We start from the raw sequence: 24444 nt of genomic DNA on the forward strand, positions 1-24444 counted from the left end.
TTCCTCTGAATCGTCATGTGAATTCATCAGCTGTATGGGCGGAGTTAGTAACAGCTTCCAGGAAGGCTGCTCTTGTGTATCCCCGCTCATAGCTACCTCTGTGATTCCTCCTCGATGCTCACTCCTCAGTGAGGTGCTATCAAGTAAGAGATGTGAGATGCATCTTACGTGTCTGGCAATAAAGCAATTGACAAATCCACGGATATTGTACCGCTGGTGACTGTTTAATCACAAACTGCTGAGTACTCAGAAATAAGATAAGCAGCTTAAAAGGACACTACTCCTTAGATGACAAGGTATCATTGAGGTGGAAGGGGAGTAGAGGTGACTGGATCGTGATTTAGAGGAGGAATCATGGAGCGTGAGACAACAGCAGTCGCATGGTGATGGCAAAGCGGGGGTGAGTCAAGCTCAGATTAAGGGTGTGGAGGAGAGCATGTGTTGGATGAAGGTAAAGAAGGGAATACGTGAGCTCTGAGGGGGGATGAGGTGACATCTAGAAAGACAGAGGTCATGATCAGGCCAAAGGGAGAGCTACAGGGATGGGAATGGATTCTCTGCGTGTGGAGAGCCTAGCATGGTTTCACAGTCCCCACAGAGCTGTATTCATCACTATATAAGTACGTTCCATGGCTGGACTGTTCATAAAATGCAACATGTGTTAGCCCTTTATTTCTGGCTCAGGTTCTGGCAGAGTTTCTCTGGCTTGGTATCAGCGCTGGAACCGACACGCAAAGGTCAAAGCTAATAATGTGGTGAGGAAGCGCTGGGCTCAGCAATAAGATGGCTAGTAGAATAGATTGAGCATGCATGGGAGCGGCGTGGTTAACATGTGAAACAAAGCAAGAACACGCTGCTTAACTGCCAAAAAAAGGCAAGAATGAACAGCAATGAGGCACACGTGTGACTAAAATGCTGACTTCACACCAGGCGCTGTGCTATACCCAACCTCCGGTTCTGCTTATATAGATTTTATACTGATAATTGAAAATACGGCGGATTGGATTGCTGTCATGGTGTGTAATCTACACAGCGCAGCATTTTAATGGTGTGTGATTGTGGCAAGTGTGATTGAAGGTAATGGAAGAACGATTGCCCCTTGTGATTTATTAAAGAGAAAGCCATTAGTGGCTGTGTGAGGCGCTGCTGCCGCTTCAATTATCATTAGATCCAGTTAAGACCAGTCAGCTAATTGATAAGGGAAAAAGTGCAAGGCTTGTTCAGCATCTTCCTAGCTGTTCTCATAGAGTAACTGTGGATCTGCTAAGAGAAGTCGGCAGCCATAAGGATGCCATGGCAGTTGGACTTTTACGCATTTACACTGAATTTCAATTTCAACTGTTTTTCAATTCACATTGAAAAACAGTGCAAATGCTATTTTGACCCCTCTCTTTCCATAGAAAAAGTTTGCTATAGTTGTGGTGATATTCCTCACGTTGCTGTGATTGCTAATTATTGGGGACCTGCAGCCTGATTGCAGCTGTCACTGACTTCCATGCCAGCTAATATCCCAAATTCTGGAATAGGGCGAGGCCTGGTGAGGCTGGAAAAATCCAGTCCAAAGCGTCCTTGGTGTTGAGGCTCTGCCCAGTTTGGCAACTTCATGTCTGGAGTCCAATGCCAGATAATATCTCTTACCCTACTCCCTACCCTCTGGACAACTGGCAGTGACCCGGGCAATTCTGCCACCCACACCTTCACACCCACAAACGCATGTATGCCTGTCCCCAGGGCAACCAAACATGTCCAACACATCGCTTTACGGTTCATGGTGTGTGTATCTGTGAGTTCAGTGGAAGTAAATTACTCATTTTGCCCTCTGGTTAGTATTTTCAGGAGTAAACTTTGAAGTTGCTGATCTCTCAGCATCAATTATAATCCGGTAAACAGGGTAAATGTACCTACTGCTACAGCAGCACCCTGCAGCTCAATTTGGCTCAGTGTTAGCAGTGCAGGATTCTGTTCTCAAGTGGAAACTGACTATCACCGCAAGAGAAGTAGAAGGAAGGAAGCCCCTTGACTTCCACACTCCAAACATGTAAAATATGAGCAATTTGGTGCCTGAGCTCCTGCTGCTGTGGCCGCTGATGTGTGTAGAGAGCGCCTCCACGCCTCAAAAGCCTTGTTAATATGAGATGTAGCATCTACAACTACTCATTTTTACCACATCAGCTATGGATTTGTGGTGCGGCCTGGGAGTTCTTTTTAATCCCTCTAATTCTTTCCCTGCTCCTAATCCTTTTTTAATTTAACTCTCTCTGTCAATTACAAGACTCAAGCCTAAAGTGTACGTGTAGGATTCTGTCAGCCTGTTTTGTCGGACCCCTCTTCTCAATGTAAGACCTTTTTCAATATGTCTGGAAGAGCACAATAGAGGAAGATGTTTTTAGTCTGGAGCCATGAATTTACAATTGTTGCTAAATTGATGGGGAACGGACACTGTATCGGACCAAAGCTCTGACTTTTAAAGATTTGCAGATCATATCAGCAGTCTCAACATCTTTGGGGTCATCTTTGCCCTAGTAAACCCACTGTTAACCCCCTGCCCTGACCTTTAGTTTTAAACTTGTTTGGCTCTTTTTGTTTAGTCTGATGGTCACTGGGCATGTCTCATCAATCCATTAGCTAACAGGCTTGAGGTCAGAGGTCAGAGGAGAAAAAAGGAAGGAAGGAAGGAAGTGGAAGAATAAAGAAAAAAACATAAAGGAGACTTGACTGACTTCTTTTGTTGTCAAAGAGATGTACAATGTTGAAACCAGAGATGGCTGTTGAAGTAGGAAGTAGAAGAAAGCAAGATTAAGGGCCTACAGCCACACGAGCAGCGCTATGAGGCTTCACTTTGGCACAGCTAATTGCTAACATCAGCAAGCTAACATATGCGTACAATCAAAATGCTAACACGCGGATGGTTAGTTAGCGTATTGTTTACCATCATCTTAGTCTCGCTTTGCCAGACCTTTCTCCACAGCGCTGTGGAGGAGGGTTCGGCTCGTCCACACAGCATTCCTGGATAGGAGAAATACTGTACATGCTCTGGTTTATTGGCATTTTTTAAACCAATCACAATTGTCTTGGGGGGCGCTAAGCGTTGGACGCAGGTACAGCGCCTCTGCAAAATAGCCTCGGGAAGGAACTTGTTTTGGTGGAACATGTCCACGTAGGGAGGCGAGCTCTGGAATTAAAATGGCCGTAGAGGGTGTGATAAGAATTTTACTGAAAACAATGTCATCGTCGGTTCTAGCTCGGAGGACGTTTCCGGAATTAACCGGCGGAAGACAAAGATAGAAGAAGGTCAGGGACATACAGTTGAAAATGAGAGACATCAGGTAGAACCTCCGGCAGCACACTATCCCATAAATGAAACATCGTCAATATTCAAGATTCATGATTTTTTTATTATCATTCCAAAAACACCTGGAATCCCAGTGTAGAACGAAATTACGTTGCATCGGACCACCATAAAAACAAACACAGAAACCGATCAGCAGCTAATGTTAAAATGTTAGAATGGATATTAAAATATAGACTACCGACTTCTTAATTAAGCCGTTTGCATGCTTATATTCTCTAATTAGCACCGAGTAGAGCTGACGCTAATGAACGTCATTGATTTTGCAGGTGTTCAGTCAAAAACAAAAGTATTATAATAATGTAAAAATGTATACTTTATTAATCCCACAAGGGGAAATTACAGTTAACACTCTGTTGTTATTACACACATTACACACAGGCCTGAACTACGCACACATGCTCAGTACCTATACATGCAGTAATGGAGAGATGTCAGAGGGGAGGGAGAAGTTGGGGGTTTGGTGCCTTGCTCAAGAGCACCTTGGCAGTGCCCAGAAGGTGAACTGGCACCTCGCCAGATACCAGTCCACCACCATACTTTGGTCGGTATGAGGACTTGAACCAGCGACCCTCTGGTTCCCAACCCAACTCCCTACTGAGCTACTGATACCTCCCAAAAAAAAATAAACGGTGCTATTTGAAAAGTTACCAATGTTCTAATGGTCACATGTCTGATGTCATGGCAATCCATTCAATGTGGAAACATCTCACTCCAAAACACAAAGGAAAAGGTCTCACCAACGTCAGTGTGGGACACTACGTCTGCGTCTCGAATACTTGAATGTCTACAGCCATGACAATACAAAAAAAAAAATATCATGGCAATCCATCAAACAGTTAGAGATATTTCAGCGTGACCAAAGTCGTGGACGTGCTGACAGCCGGACATCCCCATCCCTAGAGCCAGGCCACTAACGTGTCAAAAACTCGAGTGACTGCTTTTGTTGCTATAAACTGATGAAATAAAAGTAGAAGAAATGAAAGAACAAAACTTGCAATAAATGTAACCATCAAACCCGAGCACAAGAGATCAACATTATGATGGCTAGAATTGCTCCTTTGCCGCCGACTACACGCAGCCAGCCTATCTAACCTCGCCCACCGCAGTGTGATTATTAGGTCTACCTCTAAAGCCCTGGAATGCTCTTTAGAGGTCTGCTGTACTTTATGGTACAGGCCAATCATCGGTGCCCGCAGTTTGCTGACAAATCATGTACTTGCCTCCCTCTGTGGTGCCCCTTTCCTCCCAACTTACGACTCTCACCCACAAGTCTCTTATCCCCCAAACTTCCAATAAAAACTAATTTGGCCTCTCGGGAAATCAAGCCAACTTTGGCTGAGGAGTGGCACCAAATCCAAGTATCCCATTGTGCTTTCTGTATATGGCATTCCGCTACTCCACTCGCTTTCTCCTTGCCTCTTATCCTCTCTTCCATTCTCTCAAACTCCCTACTCTGCTACAGCTATTTCTTTCTCCCTGACCCCCACCTGCAAAAAGGCCTTTCCACAATATTATTATTGTGTACCCTGGACATTAATATGGAGGGTGCATGATCCCAACTCGAAAATTCAATATTCAAGCTTTTAGTGTCGTCACAAAAAAGATTATCCCTTTCTTCAGATTTCCACCTCTTTCACAGAAAGCTATTTGTCAACTCGGTTATGAGTGAGCCCAGCCGTCACATGGCGGAGCCCCTTCAATCTTACGCAACACATCCTGGACTTCAGGGATAATATGAGAATCAATTAACCTGGTAGGAGAATGAACAGTGATTTGGTTTCATGTAACACAATGCAATGAATCTGGGGCATATTGCATTAGCTTTGAACAAAGGAAAGGGGGAATCAATGACTCTTCCATTATCATAACTGATTTACATTCATATCTTACGTATCATTACAGTGACAGGAGACCAGCCGACGGGGGGGGGGGGGGGGGGTCATGGATCAGGCTGGTGCTTACATGGCATAACTGGCCGCCTGGTGCGACGGATTACTAAAACACTTGAGAAAAAGTTGTCAAATCATCAACATCTTTGCTTTCAATGATCCACCTTAAAACTTGAATTCTGGATGTGATATGAAAGTAGGCTGTATAGCTTTACACCAACGATCACCATTGTCCTCTCTTATGTACCACGATGTTTTCTTTTTAAACACCCACCAATGAGGAATCCTCTGTGCTATACATACATTCCAAGATGGGAGAAAAACGTGCTCTAGTTTATTGGCATTTCTTTTAACCAATCACAATCATCTTGGGCGGTGCTAACGGACGGAGCAACGGTGCCGTTGCAAAATGGCCTCGGGAGGGAACTTGTTTTGGTGGAACACGTGTACGTTCAAAAGTAATTTTAGTCGTTAACAGAAAACTCAGATTGGACAGATAGTCTAGCTAGCTGTCTGGATTTACCCTGCAGAGATCTGAGGACCAGGTAACCATAGTCCTCAGATTGGACAGATAGTCTAGCTAGCTGTCTGGATTTACCCTGCGGAGATCTGAGGACCAGGTAACCATAGTCCTCAGATTGGACAGATAGTCTAGCTAGCTGTCTGGATTTACCCTGCGGAGACCTGAGGACCAGGTAACCAATCATAGTCCTGGGTGGAAGGCGACAGACATCCAGAATAATTTCCTGAGTAATCCCGGAAATTAGAAAGATTGTCAATAAAGACTATTGTGAGGAGAGGAAGACCTCTAGCTGTTCAAATGATGCAAACCAAATGAAGGACGCTGTGATTCCAGCATGTGGTTGCTACATGTTTTGCAATTTGGACGTGTAGTATCCACTAAGGGGTTTGTGGATGAGTTTGCGCCTACACTAACTATGATGATGTTAACACAGTACCTGTTGCCACATAAAAAAGAGAGAGTGATTCAAAGAATAATGCAGTGGTTTGGGTCTGGATTGGGTAAATGACAAAATGCTTTTGGGATAAAGCTTTGAGTGGACAGTGAGGGAGCAACGATTTTATGTTTTGAGTTGTTTGTTTCCTTTTTAAAATGGGCTAATGATACATGACTGCATGTATGATATCTGTGTGTACTTCATGCGTTTATGTAAACCCATAGACTATATAAAACTGGGTAAACCCACTCCAATAATGCAGAGCTACATACAAATACAAGTCTCTGACCAAGGGGATTACCTGTCATCTGCTGCCCCCCAGTGTTGAACGTTAAGAATTACAGCAGCTCTGCATACAGCTGCTGTGCTCTTTCAATCTGATTATATACTGTCCCATTAGATACTTTGACCTTCACATTCACAAACATGTCTGTTTGTTTTTACATGGCTGGATTGATTCAGAATGTCCTGAAGTATTTTAAAGGTCCCATGACATGATGCTCTTTGGATAGCTCTTTTATATAGACCTTAGTGGTCCCCTACTACTGTCTCTGAAGTCTCTTTCATATAGACCTTAGTGGTCCCCTACTACTATATCTGAAGTCTCTTTTATATAGACCTTAGTGGTCCCCTAATACTGTATCTGAAGTCTCTTTTATATAGACCTTAGTGGTCCCCTAATACTGTATCTGAAGTCTCTTTTATATAGACCTTAGTGGTCCCTAATACTGTATCTGAAGTCTCTTTTCTATAGACCTTAGTGGTCCCCTAATACTGTATCTGAAGTCTCTTTTATATAGACCTTAGTGGTCCCCTAATACTGTATCTGAAGTCTCTTTTATATAGACCTTAGTGGTCCCTAATACTGTATCTGAAGTCTCTTTTCTATAGACCTTAGTGGCCCCCTAATACTGTATCTGAAGTCTCTTTTATATAGACCTTAGTGGTCCCCTAATACTGTATCTGAAGTCTCTTTTATATAGACCTTAGTGGTCCCCTAATACTGTATCTGAAGTCTCTTTTATATAGACCTTAGTGGTCCCTAATACTGTATCTGAAGTCTCTTTTATATAGACCTTAGTGGTCCCTAATACTGTATCTGAAGTCTTTTTCATGCCATGGGACCTTTTATGATTCATAGCAAAATCTTAAGTTTAACCTTTTGACCACTTTGAATTATCACATAGAAATTCAAGAATAGATAGGTGAACATTTTCAAAAGACAAGACATAGAAAGATTAGTCACAAGAGACGTTAAAGTTTGTTTTGTTACTTTATCGCGCTACGAAAGGCAGTGCTGGCTGGAGGAAATAAAAACAAGGAAACAAGGAACAAGCAATAACCTAACCTAACAAACGTTCCCCTGCAGTTGAATATGAAAATGACAGTGAATGCATCGGAGCACTCAGACAACCTTTAAACAAAGAGAACAGAACTTTTTATGGGTCTTGTCAGTGGAGCCGACAATCACATTTGGTCCATTAAGCCAGGGGCAACAAAATATTATAGTCAATATTGATCATTAAATATATCTGTTCATAATTACTTATGTAGTCTAAAAATGACAAGGATAATGAAAAGCGCCCATCATAGGCAACCTGTGCTAAGTGACTTCATCAAATTATTTTTTTTGTCTGAAGAGCTGTTACATGTACAATGATATAAAACATAAAATTCTCATGTTTATGAAACTGCATTATGGGAATGTCGCAGCATTGTTGAGCATACCGGTAGACAACAGCCCACTACAGAACTGACTGTTTCTTCAGCTGGTTTAATGATTTGCTTGGTCTTCAAATACATATTGTATTATTATTAAAAAGTGGCTAACAGTATACCGAAAGCATCTGGCTGGTCCATCAAACTGCTTTAACGAGGTAGTGATATATAGTGTCTGCATATACACATGTATAGCTGGCTACACATGTTTAGACATGCGTATTCATTTCACAATGTATGAACCGTAGTGTTAAAATGTTATTAGTGGGATTTATTTATGTTCTGTATAACACCCCCCCCCAATTTCAGTATCTACCTTAATCTTAGCCCCCACCCTACTTCTCTATCTCCCTCCTCCCGCTGCTTTCCGCCTCTCTAAAACACCCTAGGGATAAGTCGGTAAGGCACAGCGTCTGTGTAGCGCTTCCAGTCCTTTCCGTATTTGCTGCTGCAGCGGTGCTCATCGCGCACACAGCGGTGGACCAGCAGGATGGTCATGTAAACTATGTAGAAGTATGGGAGTATGTGGCCAAAGCCACAGGCGGCGCAGTAGGCCAGCGAACCCATCAGGTCGCCGGTGTAGTTGAAGTGGCGGGCCACTCCCCAGAACCCTGAGGTCATGAGCTTGCTGCGATGAACGCCGCCGTCTGTGGAGCGGTACGAGCACTCGATGTACGCCGGCTTCCGGCCCCAGATGGAGCAGGAGCCCTCGGTGCGCCGGAACAGGTCCTTCTGGTGGTTGGTGGAGCGGAAGATGTAATACCCGACCAGGCCGAGCAACAGGACAGCCAGGGCGTGGGCGTTGGAGAGCTGGACTGGCTGGTACACCAGGTACAGACCCTGGACAGCCAAAACACATTTATTTACATTTACTGCTGAAATGAACCTAATATTTGAATGTCCCTGCCAGACTGTGCATGAACTAAATACACTTACACATTCTATTCTTTATATATATATTATATATATAAATATATATATATATATATATATATATATATATATATATATATATATAAAATTGGATAGCAAAAGTTGCGCAAATGATTATGTGGATGGAAAATATTTGATAGAGGATGGCATGTAGACACACTTCAATATATATTAGCAAGGACGTTTTGCATTGTGAGATATGACTATACTACTGTTAAAAATCCACACAGCTAATAAAACAGCTATTCACACATGATGCTGCTAAGGGCCATTTAGGATGTAAGTTCATATTTCATACTGTGTGTGTAAACATGCATGTGCGTTACCTGCAGTGTGTAGAGGTACGGTAGCCACACACAGTCCCCCCAGCCCAGATACCATCCAAAGTGGTCATGGCAGATATCAATGGTCTTCAGATACCACGCCTCATTCCAGAAGAAATCCAACACATAAATGCCCTACAACAAAAAAGAAAACACCCCATTTTTGTGGTGGTATCACGTTTTACTCAAAGTGCCCCTTCAGAGACGAGATCTTTAAACCTGATAAACATTTTATGTTTAATAGGGCTGTTTATCCACACTGATCTCCTGATCTGATGATCTGTCCATAGTGCATGTACTTTCGCTAACTATACCTATGAATATAGTATTCAATAATTATAGTCCGGGGATGTGTTACTGTGCTTAATCTGTGTTTACTAACTTAGCTTTGGGGGGGTTTATTCCCTGGAGTCCTTATATTTTCTCACCTTGCAGTTTTCCCTGGATTAGGGTGGCAACTAAATCATACCTATGTCCTGCTTCACCCTGCAGTGCCCAGCTGCGCCATGAACTACTACAACTACTATTTCTAGTCAAAGTTTCATTATCTTTATTGTGAATATAATTGCCACTGTTGCCACATCACACATCCAACCGCCACCGTCATACACCACCTACCAAGAGCCAGGGTCTACCCCGGTAGGCTAGCCAGGGACCCGTAGACCCGCATTTAACTTGTTTTTTGGCCTTTTGGAAGTTAGTTTCCGTGCCATGTCACCTTTAATTGAACCAATATTTTTTGTATGTGTGTTAAGTTAAATGATTAAGGGAACAGCTTTCTTTTTTGGATATGTAGGTCAGTGAATAACCGATGATAGTTAGGTGGGTCCTCATCTGGTTGACCTGTTAGCAGGAGCAGCTGGTTAGCACAGCAGCTAGCTGGTTGAGGATACTTGTATTATTATCAGTCATTTAAAACAGAAAAGCCATACATAGACATGCTTGTGTTGGTGAGGATTATTCTGCAGATTGTGTACATGAGAACACAAACACGATTGAACATGTACGCGTTGGACTTGCTGTCTGTCTACAGGATAGCTCTCCCACCGTCCGTCAGGCGTACATGATTTGCGCGAGTAGAGCGCAAAGGGTCTGTACAGGTCACACATTCCTTCTTCTCTAACCATACATTTCTCTGACCTTGCACTTTCTACTTTGCTCTTATCTGCAGCATGAATGTTAATTGATTAGGGAAGGATTCCTGCCAACCTAGTCTCCACGTTAAGGTAAAAGATGCAAAGGTCAAAAGTATCTACAGTTACGCAACACTTCAGACAAACATGACATTATATAGAGCTTTCTCGGGTTAGACATGATTAAGATAAAAAAGGGTGAGTTTCATTTATCTGTCCGTTTCTAATATCTATAACACTTCTGCATTCAGAGGATCAGCACACAGATTTGCTCAGGTCATCTACAGACATTGGTTTAAAATACACCCTGCTTCCCGCTTACCTGCAGTACGTTGACCAGGATCATGGAGTTGGTGATGTGGCCGTACAGTTCTTGCTGCTTGGCCATGTAGGACAGATTGATAAGGGTCCAGGCTACGATGCCGGGCCGACCGTTGAAAAAAAGCTTGAAGTCAAACCACTTGCCAATGCGTGGGTTGAACTCGATGCCCATCATGTAGTTGTAGAAGATGTTCCCTGTGAACTTGCTGCAGAATCATAAAAAAGGGTGGAAATAAAAGATGTTGATACAGTTGTGTACTAATACCTAAACCCATAACTAGTTTACCTTTAATAGATATTATAAGCCCTGATAGACAGAGAACACTTTTCTGCGCCAACAACATGTCGTTGTGTAACGTGTGTATCAGTACTCACCAGTCCTCAGAGTTAGTGGGGAAAAGGTAGGCCTTTATGAAAGCGAAGGTGGACACAGCGTAGCCCAGTATGTTAGCACACCACATCAGGGGGATCCAGTTGTCGAAGATGATGGTGGGAGAAAACCAGTGGAAATACTGGGCATTGGCATACCACAGTGCATGAGTGATCAGCCAACACTGCAGCCCATTGACCTCATACTTGTTAATCAGGCCTACAGTAGTGAAAGAGGTGAAAACACAGGAGGTTGGACTTTAAAAGGTACTATCTGGTTTGATAATGAATGTCATGAACGTGTTACAAATGGGAATTAAATGTTTTGTTACAAAAATCTTAGATTGATGTAACAATGGGCTTTTTTATTTAAGGGAAATGTTGCTGTTTTTCAACCGGTTTTGTGTCGCTGCAGCATGGGCATGCTGATGAACGGACACCCTCCATGCCAAGTGGAGCCAAAACCTCTCCATCGCCGCCTGGTGGCTGGCTGCAGTCTTAGGTCATAAATCCCACTTCTTCCATGCTGGCAGACATTGGCCAAACTAAAAAAATCCAATTACATGTCAATAAAATTTTCCCCAAAGAAGATAATTTTAAGTAGTTCTGATCACTTTTATGTTTGTGTGTTCCTTTTTTTTAATATGGTTATTTGAGGGTACAAAACGGGGTGAAGCGGCATGATTGGGCTGCGACTGTCTGGCGACTGGTCGGGCTGGTGTATTATGCCAACCGTCTGATCGCTACTCTGGACGTTGGCTTCAAAATTACAAGATGATTTTGGCTTAACTTTTATATAGTGGGAGGAAGTGGAATATGCGTAACCCATCCTTCCATCCAACAGTCTGTGCTCCATGTCGCCAGCGCCCGGAGCTCCCCCGCTCACCCACTGGCAAATGTTCGCCAGATGATGCATTGGCAGAGCCAGTTGGAAATCAACAAAGTTTCCCTTTAAACAAATGTTATGGATTGTGGAGCGTGGGTTTGTGTGGTAATTACCAGCAGGAGTTCGTGCTCCATCCTGCACTCCACCAACATAGCCAGGAATAAACTTATGAGTCACATCAGGAACACACATGTACAGGAACACCTAACGGACAACACAACTTGTTTTAAGATTTGCAAAGCCAGTTCGGCAAGAGCTGAAGACAGTGAACAGGTTAAACGCAAACATTTTCAGCTTTACTCTCTTTATTTCCTACCTGGAAGGCCACCCAGATGGCATAAATCTTGGCAGCTGACCAGGTGAAGGAGGGCGCCCGGGCCCAGATGGAGAGCAGCGTGGTCTCTCCTTGGTACAACTCCAGCAGAGGCTGGCTGATGGAGCACTGGTACTGATCACAGGCCATCACGAAGTAGAAGACAATGAAAGGGGCAAAGCAAAGGAGGCCAATCACACTGCTCAAGGAAAACCAGTCCACCTCCCTGAGAATGAATCACGTACAGATACAGCATGAGAGCAGTTGAAAATGATTGCACATTCAAGCTATTATATATTTTATGGACAAGCAATAGCTTCACATTCACTGAATCTGTCGGCCCTAATGTTTCAAATGTTACTAGAAAGAAAAATTAAGAGTTAGAAAGATATGACCACAACGTTGAAAGAACACCAAAAAAAAAACATTTGAAGAAAAGTTTGGTGCTGCCAATTAATTCCTCTTCAAGAAAGAGAAAGTTTCTTACAAACAAAAAGATCTTGCAAATCTCTTTACAGCTGATACGGTATGTCTATTCCACGGGTCATGATTCAATATATTTTGATAATAATATATTGGGATTTCTTAAAGTATAATTTTAGAAAAACTAATTTTTAAAAAAGACATACCGTGCAGCCCCACTGAACGCATCTTGTGTAGACAGAGAGCACTGCTGAGTCGATCACTCAGCAAGTGGTTCCAAAATGTTGATAACCCTCCTGTTGTCCTCGGGTCACATTTGACCCCTTAAAAAAATGTCTATATCTAAAATATGGGTTTCTTTTTAACCAAATTACCACAAAAATGGATTGGATTCCTTACAATGCTCTTTGCAAATACAATTAATCACTTATTTCTGACTAAACTCATCTGTACGTCCTTCTGATCTTAACTAGTAGTCAAAATAATTCATAATTTCTGTATTTTTAACTCAAATATTAGGTATGCTACTATATAAATGAGGGTTACTGACCATGAATTCCAAAAAAGTAGTAAAACTATCAAGGTGGCGTTAGTGAAAACTAAAAAAAAAGTCCAAAAAGGGACAAAAGTGTCATATTTGTCCATTTGTTAACCCAGAAAGACAACACAAGGGTTAAAAGCTACTGTGTCGGATCTTTAAGTGTATGCAGTACTCTAATGTATTCCTTTCAATCTTAATTTATTCATTTACACGACAATGTTGTGACAGGCAAGTTCAACTTTGGGCTACACTTAAAGTATATCAGATGACTAAATGGCCCTTTAGCATCAACTCACCATGCTCTCCCCCACGATGCTGGCTGCTCCCCCAGTTCAGATGCTTTCCCATTGGCCCGGTGCTGGGTACGTCTCCTGGTGGCCTCCTTGGCCACTGCATCATTCATTTCTGGAGAAGGATTGAGGTTATCAGGTTAAGATCAGTCATCTAGCAGCGTGCTGTACCTTCTGTACTTTCCACACCACTACAGACCATTTAATATGCAGTGGCATACACCAAATACAAAATGACACACTAGATACAATCTTTTTTTTTCACAGATTTTGTGTTTTTGTGTGAACTCCTTTGACGAATGAACCAAAGTGAATGCGCCATGACAGGCGAAAACAAGTAAAATAAAAAAAAATAAAAAAGTTCTGTTCCACAAGCCAAATAGTAATAAACAGATAATGAGTTAATGGGGGGAATTAAAGTTCATGTCCACGGAGATGTGACATAACACACAGGGCCTTGAGTGGAGGTTCAGCTGTACAGCAGGCCTCGGATTCACTGTTGCCACCGTTGTACAACTGAAATTAACACGTAGTTCTCTGTGACTGCAAACCTCCCTCTCTCTGTGTCTCACTATCTTTGTGGGGACCTGTCATTGACATAATGCATTCCCTAGCCCCTTAATCTAACCATAACCTGATCCTAACCCTATCCTAAAACCAAGTCTAAACCCTTAAACAGCCCTTTAAACTTGTGAGGTCCAGCATTTTGGTCTCACAAAGACGGGACCCCATAAGTGAATCCTGGTTTTTGGACCCCACAAATACAGTTTAACAAGAACACTGACACACACAAACACACAGACACACACACACCTAACCCTGATTACACCACCCACTGTTAGTTGACCTTTCCTCTTATGTTAATATTTAAACTAAAACATAATTTGTTAGTTGGCTTGATGAAAGCTAGCTTATACACTGAAATAAAAACCTTATTACATAATATGTGAATATTATTATAACCTTATTATAGTTATGTTTATATTGCAAACTCTCTCTCTCCTTTGCACGCACACGCGCGCGCGCGCGCGCACACACACACACACACACACACACACACACACACACACACACACACACTTCTGGAACAAAGGTATTGCCAGCTCGGCTGGAACTATAACTACATAGTAGGCCTATATACATTTATAATACAGTGTTGCCTCTCTGTTTTGCCCAATATGTCGGTGTTAAGCATGTTTCTTTTCCAGCAATAAGTGAAGACGGAAGGGGTGGGTGTGGGTGGGGGACCCGCCTTTGTTAAACGCCAAAAAAAGCAAACCCTTACTGTCTGTTTTTAATGTATTCCATAAGACTTCGTTTTAGCACTTGTTGTCTCTTGCGCGTGCCTACTCCGACGCTAAATGTACTCAGTTAGCTTAAATTATTAGCCTATAGTTAACAACAAATAGCTATCCTCAACACCTCATGTAGCATAACACTGACATTAAACTGACGTAAAATTTACCGTTAACACACGTAATAACGGATTATAACCCCGTCACAGATGCTCTATTGTACCGTAGTTCACTCACCCGTGGATAAAAGACAGAAAGAGGGGTAGGCTGCTCGGCTCTTGTTTCCTCCCGGGCCAGGTGCTGGGTATCCTGCAACCGCTGGACAAAACTCAGCGTAGCACCAGAGACTCCGCCCATAACGCGACTACATAATACATTTCAACCAATGGTATACGTGCAAAGGCGGGCCTGGGAAGTGAACTGGCTTCTCATTGGGCAATTCTAACTGGAGCCACCAGCACCTGACACATTCGCCAGTGGTTGAATGGTTTAGCCAGAGTAAACGAGGAACTGGCATCATTATGACATATTTGTCATTATTAACTTCGTTGTGTGGCCAAACACTGGCATTTGACATCCTGGATTTTTTACAAGAAGTTGTTTTATCACTATAATACCAATGATGAATGCATGAAGAAAACGTTTGCTTAGGTAATGTTCTTCAAACTATTTCTGGTTCATGCATTTTATACCACCAAGATTTGTGGCTGTGTCTTGTTTCTGAGAAATATATATTTCAATAGCAAAACCATTCACATTTAAAACAAAAAATCAAACATGTAACCCTCTGATTCATAGTTTATAAAAAGAACAATATAATGTCCTACTTGGACAGAAGTGTTTGAGACTGAATATACAGTGTACTGCATATGGTAATAGTTAATAATATAACAAATATAACAACAGGGCTGTAGTACTCGAGTCCTGTCTCAAGACCGTTTTTCTATGGACTTGGACTTGTCTCGGTCTCGGCCACTTGTCTTGCCCAATATGGCTTTTGGTCTCGACCGAGTTCAGGTGTCTTTATTATGTTGATAATAATATTGGAGGGATAGTGAAACCCAAAATGATTGTCTTGATACTGTCATGCATAAGACCTTTTTTCTGTCCTGGACTCGGTCTTGACTCAGACTGGAACCTTTTTAAACTCAGTCTTGACTTGGACCTGACTAGTCCTGGTCTTGGACTTGTCTTGGACTTGACTAGGGTGGTCTTGACTACAGCCCTGTATAATGGTACATAGTTAACCAATAGTTTCTATGCTAGCAACTAATATTTGCTGGGTCTAATCTTTAATATATTGAAATACATATTCCTATGGTGTTACAATTACCTTAATTTTCCCTTCTTGACAATGTATATATATATTTTTTTGTAATACTGTTTTATCCTACCCTGCCCTAAAGCCTGACTTACTAGTGATATTGGTACTCTGTTTTCTGATGTACTTACATACACTAACCACTAGAGAGTAGTATTTAGCTGTGGCATGAAAAGGCATCTGCTTAAAATGAAATACGTTCCTGTTGATGCCCAGAAAGAATGGACAAAAAAATATGGGGGGGGGTCCAGCATCTTCAGAGCCATCAAACCTATTGTGCTAAATCAGGCACTGCCCATACCTTGCTCTCAGTGGTGTAGTCTAATGTATTGTAGTGGGTATACTGTACTGTACATATATGGGCCAGGATGGGGGCCATATCAGAGAGGGGGGGGTCTGGGTGTCCTCCCCCAGGAAATATTTGAACGTCAAAATAAATATCTTTAGTTAGCCTATGCAAAGAAAAAAAAAACGGATGACAATTCAAAATATCAGAATCAGAATCTGAAATAATGATCCCCAAAGGGACATTCTGTGTTACAGTTGCATGAAGTATATAAATATCAGAGTATAAATATAAATAAAGAAATACAAGGAGTGTGGATATGTATGTATTTACATAGTTAAAGGAATGTTTATGATACAGTATTTACATAATTAAGGAGTTGTAATGGGGAACAGTAATAATGAATAATAGTAGCAGCAGATTATTGCACAAATTTTAAGCCAGTGTTATTGCACAAAACAGATAAAATTGTTCAATATCAACCCAAGAAGAATCATCAGAAAACTTCTGAAGATGGCAGGACTCTGTGGGGTAGTTAACGTCTGTGGTGTAGATGGTAAAGAGGATGGGAAGGGGGGACAGTCCCCTGCGGGGCCCGGTTGTTGCTGACAATCAAAATGATAAGGAAAAATATGTTGTTACGTGTCATTGCACATTTTTAAGTTTGCATATGGAAATCCTGGAGCTTTATCAGTGGGTATACTGAGTGTACCTGCGTATCACGTAGACTACATCACTGCATCCTCTTCATGTATGATTGCAGCAGACTCTGATCACTGGGCTGGGAGAACGTTGCAGGGACTTAGTCCTCCCAGTTAAATCTACACTGCCTCTGAGATGTTTTTGAAAGCCCTTCCAAAGAGCAGAACATGTCCTCCTACCAGCCTCCTCCACAGTGAATATCAAGAAGCTCGCTGGTTTTGACAGTCCTGATGCCCTGGATGGAGGCTTATGTCTGGACAGAGCTGGGCCACCTACAGTATGTCTGGACAATTTCACTCATCTCCCTCCAGGGAGCGTATCCACTGTGAAACATCCCATTCAGTGGGAACTATGGTCAGGGCAGATCCTCAAATGATGGACTCTTGGGCCAAGCCTGCAAAAAGCGAACAGCAGAAGAAAACCACCAGCAAGAGAAAATTAAAAGGACCCAGTGTCAGGGGTGGCATGATACATCGACTTAAAATCGTTGTTGTAATGTCACATGGTGCAATACTATATTGAAAGTGTCACAATAAGTATGCAATTGCTTTATTTTGTGGAGCACTGTGTCCAGTCTGTTGGCTCTGTGGCTTAGTTGTGTTTGATTTAGAGCCCGCTTGAAATGCTACAATGATCATGTTTCATTGGCCAGTTACCGTGCCACTTGCACATGCACTTGCCTTCTTTAAGCCTGTTGGGTGCTAACTCTAGCAGGGGGCTAACCCGGTGTAGACTGCACCGATTGTTTTCATTTGTCTCGCAACTGACAGCACTACACATTTAAAAAAAAAACAGAGCTACACGTTGAAATTCCCCTTTAAACTCAGATAAGACAAAAGAACGTTGTCCTGATATGGTTCTTCTCCAGGTCTGCTGGTTTCCTGCAGAAGAACTCCTCCTGCATCATCACCTTACATCGTCAAATGACCTCCATCGTTCTCTTTCAAACATTCTGCTACGTCTACTAATCTCCTTCCTATTTCCCTCTGCGACTCCTCTTGTTTTTTCTTCTCCAGCACTTTTCTCTGTCTGTGTTTCCACAGTCCTTATTCTGTTTCCCTCTTTTCTTTCCTCTCTTCTATACTCTTTGATCAGATGCCTTGTTGCTATGCTGGATCCAGACAGTGTGATGTATCTGGGCCAAGCAGCAGACATCACTGCTTCACAATGTGTCTGAGACAAAGAAGATGTTTTGGGCTTTTGCTACCTTTTGTTACCTCGTGAAATTTGATGTAAAAATGCAGCTCTCAGGGAGCTCATTGCCAGCAATTCCAGAATATTTATAAAATTTGCAAAATGTGTCCTATATCTCAATCATAAGCTATTATTCAGAGCAAATGCCAATTGATTCTTTATAGAATCAGAACAGCAGCCATATTCACATACAAATAAAGGGCAGTTATTTTATCTTGTCCTGACAGGGAACTCGTGGGTTAAACTAATAACATGAAAGTGTCCCCCAGTAGACCAGCATGCCCAGCATACCCCCACCAGGGCCCTGGAAGTGGCTACAGTAAATTTAATGCAGTAGTTATTAATGCTAGTAGTCAAATCTGTGCATTTCCTACTAAAGATGCTCCGACAGCTTCGATGTCGCACGGACCGCTACAGAAAATCATGCATACCACAGGCAATAACACTATTTAATCACTGGGTGCTATATAAGACTTTTTGGACACCACACTACTGCAATAAGTGCAACCTGCACAATTGGTTTATTTACATTTAGCATACATTTCAGCATATTATTTAAGCAGTTGCACAATTTTGTTTTCCCATCCTGTACATATTCAAATATTTGTTCTTTTATTTTATTCATATTATTGTTTCATGTATATTGTATGTATGTATATTTTTCCTAGTATTTCATTTATATTTATATTCTGTGCTTTGTAACTTATTTTGCTGCTGTAACACTGGAATTTCCCATTTTTCTTGGGATCAATAAACATCTATTTATCTATATCTATCTATCTATGACGTGAAAATGTCCGAAATTAAAAGCCATGGGCTTTTCCGCAGGTCGTAAATGCTTTCTACAGTCAGAGGTGGAAGGTTTTGGGCTCAGTAAATTAGTACAGTATGTGTGTGTGTATGTGTGCAGCCTTTATCACATTTAAATGCAGTATACATTTATATAATGGTAATAAATCAGAAACAAAAGTGCACATCCCGCATAGATTCAAGAACACGTCGACTTTCTGACATGTAGAGCCAGTAGTGAGGAAATGTGCAGGTGAGGTGCATTTTAAACATGGGTGTCGAGCAGAACTCCAGCTGTAGAATGGAATACTATAACAGTAAATCTGTGAATTATGATATTCTGTGCCTTACAAGGAAATTAACACCCATATAGTACATATATGTCTGTGTGCTTAGTGACAGGCAGGACTCTATTCCAGTATAGTTCTTGGGTTTCAACAATGGGTTAATACAAAAGAACACCACGTTATTTAAGTCCAGGGAGGACTGTGTGTGTGCATATTTGGGTGATCAATATAAAAAAGAGCTGTCGGTTATGTGTGTGTGTGTGTGTGCATGCATAGCACATATGTGGGTGGGAGGGCAGGTTGCCTGACAAATCTTCCCCTAATCAGCTCCCCTGGGAGAGTGCATGTGTCTGTATTCATAGCAGCGTGTGTATGCACGCACAACAATCTGAATTTATGAATATTGTACATGCATGTGCCACCAGGATTGTGCATATGCGTGTGTGTTTTCGTTTGCGGGTGTTTGAGTGTCTGTTGAATACAAGGCCCTGCTGTATCAGAGACGCAGTGCAACGTGGCTCTTAAATAATTTACTTCAAATGAAAGTGAAAATTTAATGAGAGCAGATCCTCTCTCCTGTTGTCCTGATGTAAATGTCCTCCTCCGCCTCCTCCTCTCCTCCTCCTCCTCCTCCTCCTCCTCCTCCTCTTCCTCCTGCCTAGTTAGCCTCACCACCAGCACTGAAATCCAAAATGAAATGCAACTAAATGTGTCCACGTTTGCCGGTATTTTAAACAGAATGTGTTGCCATTCAATGATCTCCCCTCCTCAGAATAGGTGTCAATGTTGAAACGGCCTGCTGAGAGCTTGATGTGTGGGTAGACTGATGCCAGGTCTCAGCTGGTACATGTCGCTGTTGTGTTTCTGATTGCAGTCACATCTTTCCAATTGGAATTAAACATGTTGATGTTGTGACGTTGCTGTTGTCCTTTCTTTTAACAGGTTATGTGCCTTCTCCAACTGACCTCTGTGGTGTTACACTTTACACGTCAGTCAGTGAATGTCTTACCCCTTGATTCATCATCATAGACTTCAACCGTCTCGCCCACCGCCGCTTCCGGAAGTAAGTGGAATACAATACAATTTCTCCATTGACAATTGGAGTATAAGCCATAAAATCATAACCATCAATGGTAGACTTAAAACCAGCTACGACATGACTAAGAGATTGTATCTGCTCATTAAGACGCCAAAAGTTCATGGGGCACCAACCTTGTTTTGAGATAAATGTCTTATTCGTGATGTCTTGGATGAGTACTTCATTACCCACAATCCTACAGTGATGCCTGATACCCTAAACCCCGCAAAAGTCCGTTAGAGTCTTTGCTATAAAATTCAATACACAACACCAAAACACCAAAACACTATTATTTACATGATTACTACTGAAAGAACTCCTATTAACTGTACATTGGTGCGTGGTGGTTTATGGGATGAGTAGTTTTTTTGCTCAGAAATGAAAATATTTAAACAGTCTTATACCTTTGACTCTTTTTTTGGAATTTCTGTTTAATTTTTTACATGGAATGATATGTTGTATGCTTATGAGTCATGTTGTAGCTGGTTAGCCTAAAGCAAGACTCTTTTTATACTAATCTCTTGGAGGAGGGGCGGTAACGTTGTGTAGTTGTTGTGTAGAAGAGCTGTGTAGTTACTGAAACCAATGAGTTCATGCAATTTGTTAAAGATAGGGTAGAATTATGCCATTCAAAGAATCTCAATTGTTTTCCTCAATGCTTTTTAACGAATAATCACAGTTATTTGCCTGCATTTGCCAGGGTTATGTGTCAACTGGACCCAGAATAACAGGATCACGTCGTGGGAAATTCATATTTACTTGTACAGTACAAAAATGAATCTCATGCACAAAAAGGAGGGGCCCTAATTCACCCAGTGACCCCATTGACTAAATACATGTAAAATAGCTGTTTCATCCTCATTAGACACACAAACATATTCATCATTCTTTATAAAATACAACACGGGCCACTTTATGTACTTCATGTTATAAAATGTGTGTTTATATGAACTGGAGGTAATTTGTGTGAGATTGTATTGGCAGGAAGTAATGAAACAAAAACACAGAGCGTCTCGTGGGACGTACAGAAAGCAGCCCAGATGGGCATCATGATGACTCCCATCACGATGATTTATTTACGGAAATTCAAACAGTGAGGACATTTTAATCACAGCTCAGGATGTTTGTGGAAAAAGTGTGTCATATAAGCACAGATTATCGTTTTTATATCTTCTATATTTAGAGAACACAGCTATGTAGTAAGCCTAATTGTGTTGGGTTTCAGGAAGGACAAGACAGCTGATGGGGGTTTTAGTAATAATAACTAATGTAGTGGAAGTGTAGTCAGAATGTTTTTTTCTGCCCTCAGCATGTTAGTGCAGCCAACACTCCATGTAGCTGAAGGACATTTGTCTCAAGTGGACAATAAAATGCACTGTGTACTGTATTTTCCTTTCAAGTGAAGGGAAAGGTTAGAAGTTTAAGGGGGACCACATGTAGCATTTGCCCGTGTGCAAGAACTGACCTGGAAGCGGTGGCGGGTTTCCTGGTTTGTGAATTAATCAAAAGAACTGCAACCCCACAAGAGACAGCCCTGGTCCATGTTACTTTTAATGTCATGAATGGACTTTATGGGTAGCTGTCTCTTGTGCCTACGGGGCATGTCATGAGGAGAGTTAAACCAACACAATAACAGAACTAACACACTGTTTTTAGATGCCCCGAGCATCAACAGAAACAAGCACACAGTCAAGTACATTGTGGCAAAAGTCAATTAAATTAAAGTCGGTTAAAGATGTATTTCTCCTCTGAGCTGGGGCTGGGGCTGGGTGGAACCACTACACTGGCAGGTTGATCACTTCTGCTAGCATCAATGCTTTTTTCTCTAATGTCAGAAAAAACGTGTTAATGAGCAACATGGCAACATAACTGGGAACAAGCTCTGTTTTTTCATTCATTGCACTTCCTGTCGCTACGTCGCAAAATCTTCCCACTCGTCAACTATTCAAGAGTTGTATTGTTAAGCAGCTACAGACACGACGTTCCAGTTCTGGGATTGCTCCTGTGCCGGAGGAAATTCCGGCGGATGTCTCCTTCTGCTTTCTTTGAGTTGGAATTTTTTAAGTCTGATGTATTAATGAGGACTATGGTTACATGGTCCTCAGATCTCTGCAGGGTAAATCCAGACAGCTAGCTAGTATCTGTCCAATCTGAGGACTATGGTTACCTGGTCCTCGACTCCCAGGGTGAATCCGACAGCTAGCTAGACTATCTGTCCAATCTGAGGACTATGGTACTGGTCTCAGACTCTAGCAGGGTAAATCCAGACGCCAGTAGGACATCTGTCCAATCGGGAGGAATTGGTGACTGGTCCTCAGATCTTGAGTGGTAATCGACAGTCTAGATACGTCCAATTGAGGACTATGGTTACCTGGTCCTCAGATCTCTGCAGGGTAAATCCAGACAGCTAGCTAGACTATCTGTCCAACTGAGTTTTTAGTTATTTGTAGCTAGACTATGTCCAATCTGAGTTTTTAGTATGACTAAAACAAGTTTTGAATGTACATGTTCCACCAAAACAAGTTCCTTCCTGATGCTAGTTAGCAGAGGCACCGTTGCTCCGTCCGGCACTTAGGACCACGCAAGACTATTGTGACTGGCTTAAAGACCCCACTAACACAGAACGTTTACGGAACGTTAGCTTATGGTTCCCTAAAGGTTAGTTCTAACCAAACCAAAAACTAACGTTAAGGGAACATTCCCTCCGGGTCATAACGTTAGGATAACGTTAGGGGAACGTCTGATGTTCCCAGAACGTTAAGAAAACTTTCCAGTTAACCAACACGCAACCAAAATGCAACCAAACCTAACCTTCAGGGAACCTTCCCGCAACCAAAAACAAACGTTTCCAGAACATTCTGGAAACCAAAAATTGTTAGCTGGGGAATAGAATAGAATAATGAACAAAAAGCCTTTATTGTCATTATACACAAGTGCAGTACCTGTGCAATGAGATTGAAGCAACCCTTTTACAGTGTCAACACAAAACATAAAAATATAGAAAAAGAAGTACAAAAATAACAAAAAGGAACACTTAAAGAGAGAGCCGTGAGCCACTGCCATCTTACCATTTTAACGTTTTAAAATGCCATCAACCAGAGCATGTTTTTCTCCCATCCTAAAATGCTGTCTGGACTAGCCAGACCCTCCTCCACTGCACCATGGAGGAAGGTCTGACAAAGCGAGACTAACACATGTTAACAATGACTTGTACTGATTAGATAAAGACGGGTATGCTCTAACAGTTGGCACATCTTTGTTAAACATCCAACCCATTTTTTGTGCCCACACATTTCCTTCATTTGTCAACTGCTTATAGAAACAAAAGAGAACAAAAACCAGACACATTTTCATGAAGTCAATACAACCTAGATCACAATAACATAATACTATTTATCCCAGTATCCTTGCACCATGCTCCATATTTAAATAATTTTATTGAATCTCTTGGTTCACTCATGCCTCTATATTGTTTCTGTTTAGAGTATGTATATATTGTGTATATCTTAGTGTATATATATTTTTGTTTTGGTTGTTTTGTGCGTAAGCACAGTGTGAGCAACGATGCTCCAAAGAAAAATTCCTTGTATGTGTCCTCATACTGGCGAATAAAGCTGATTCTGATTCCGATCATCTTGAAGACACAGACGAAGCATGCACCAGGAGACTGGTCAGGGGCCATCAATCCAGGACAGTGCCTTGCTGGCATACAACACATAATAAGAAATATGTAGAAAGAGACATAACTTCCTTTTACCCCTTCTGGTCAACTGCTGCCCCACCTATCCTCAGCAACCCAAAGGCAAGAGCAGGTCAAAGCAAGGCATGACAGTGAGTTCCGGGTCTAATAGCAGAAGTAGTCCATTACTCATTGTCTACTAATATGACAAATGAAATGTCAAGATCAAGCCTGCAGAACCAGGAAACACATTCTTATACCTAAAGGATAGAATGGGTTGATTTCCAATTACTCCCAAAACGGCAAATATGGAGCGTTCTATAAAACGCTGTGATGTGGCTGCACAGGTGTCTTTTTCAACA

The 24444-nt window shown here is 41.8% G+C and overlaps 1 protein-coding gene across 1 annotated transcript; it reads right to left on the minus strand.

Annotated features, from left to right (window-relative positions):
- Positions 1-7438: 7438 nt before the first annotated feature.
- On the minus strand, positions 7439-15093 carry dhcr7 (7-dehydrocholesterol reductase). The gene is made up of 8 exons (XM_032515481.1): positions 14984-15093; positions 13458-13566; positions 12201-12423; positions 11998-12088; positions 11005-11218; positions 10631-10835; positions 9179-9310; positions 7439-8759 (listed from the first exon to the last, which is right to left on the minus strand). The coding sequence occupies exons 2-8, from the start codon at positions 13562-13564 to the stop codon at positions 8295-8297; spliced, it is 1437 nt and encodes a 478-aa protein (XP_032371372.1). The 5' UTR covers positions 13565-13566; positions 14984-15093; the 3' UTR covers positions 7439-8294.
- Between the last annotated feature and the right edge of the window lie 9351 nt (positions 15094-24444).

This window comes from Etheostoma spectabile, chromosome 1, assembly GCF_008692095.1.
Source record: "Etheostoma spectabile isolate EspeVRDwgs_2016 chromosome 1, UIUC_Espe_1.0, whole genome shotgun sequence".
Taxonomy (NCBI): domain Eukaryota; kingdom Metazoa; phylum Chordata; class Actinopteri; order Perciformes; family Percidae; genus Etheostoma; species Etheostoma spectabile.

Bases quoted from the DNA above. Each gene is read 5' to 3' on its own strand.
- dhcr7 (XM_032515481.1), bottom strand. From the start codon at position 13,564: ATGAATGATGCAGTGGCCAAGGAGGCCACCAGGAGACGTACCCAGCAC. The intron at 10,836-11,004 runs GTGAGTACTGAT...ATGATTCTGCAG, and splicing joins CCCACTAACTCTGAGGACTG to CAAGTTCACAGGGAACATCT. The intron at 9,311-10,630 runs GTAAGCGGGAAG...TTTTTGTTGTAG, and splicing joins TCCTGGTCAACGTACTGCAG to GGCATTTATGTGTTGGATTT.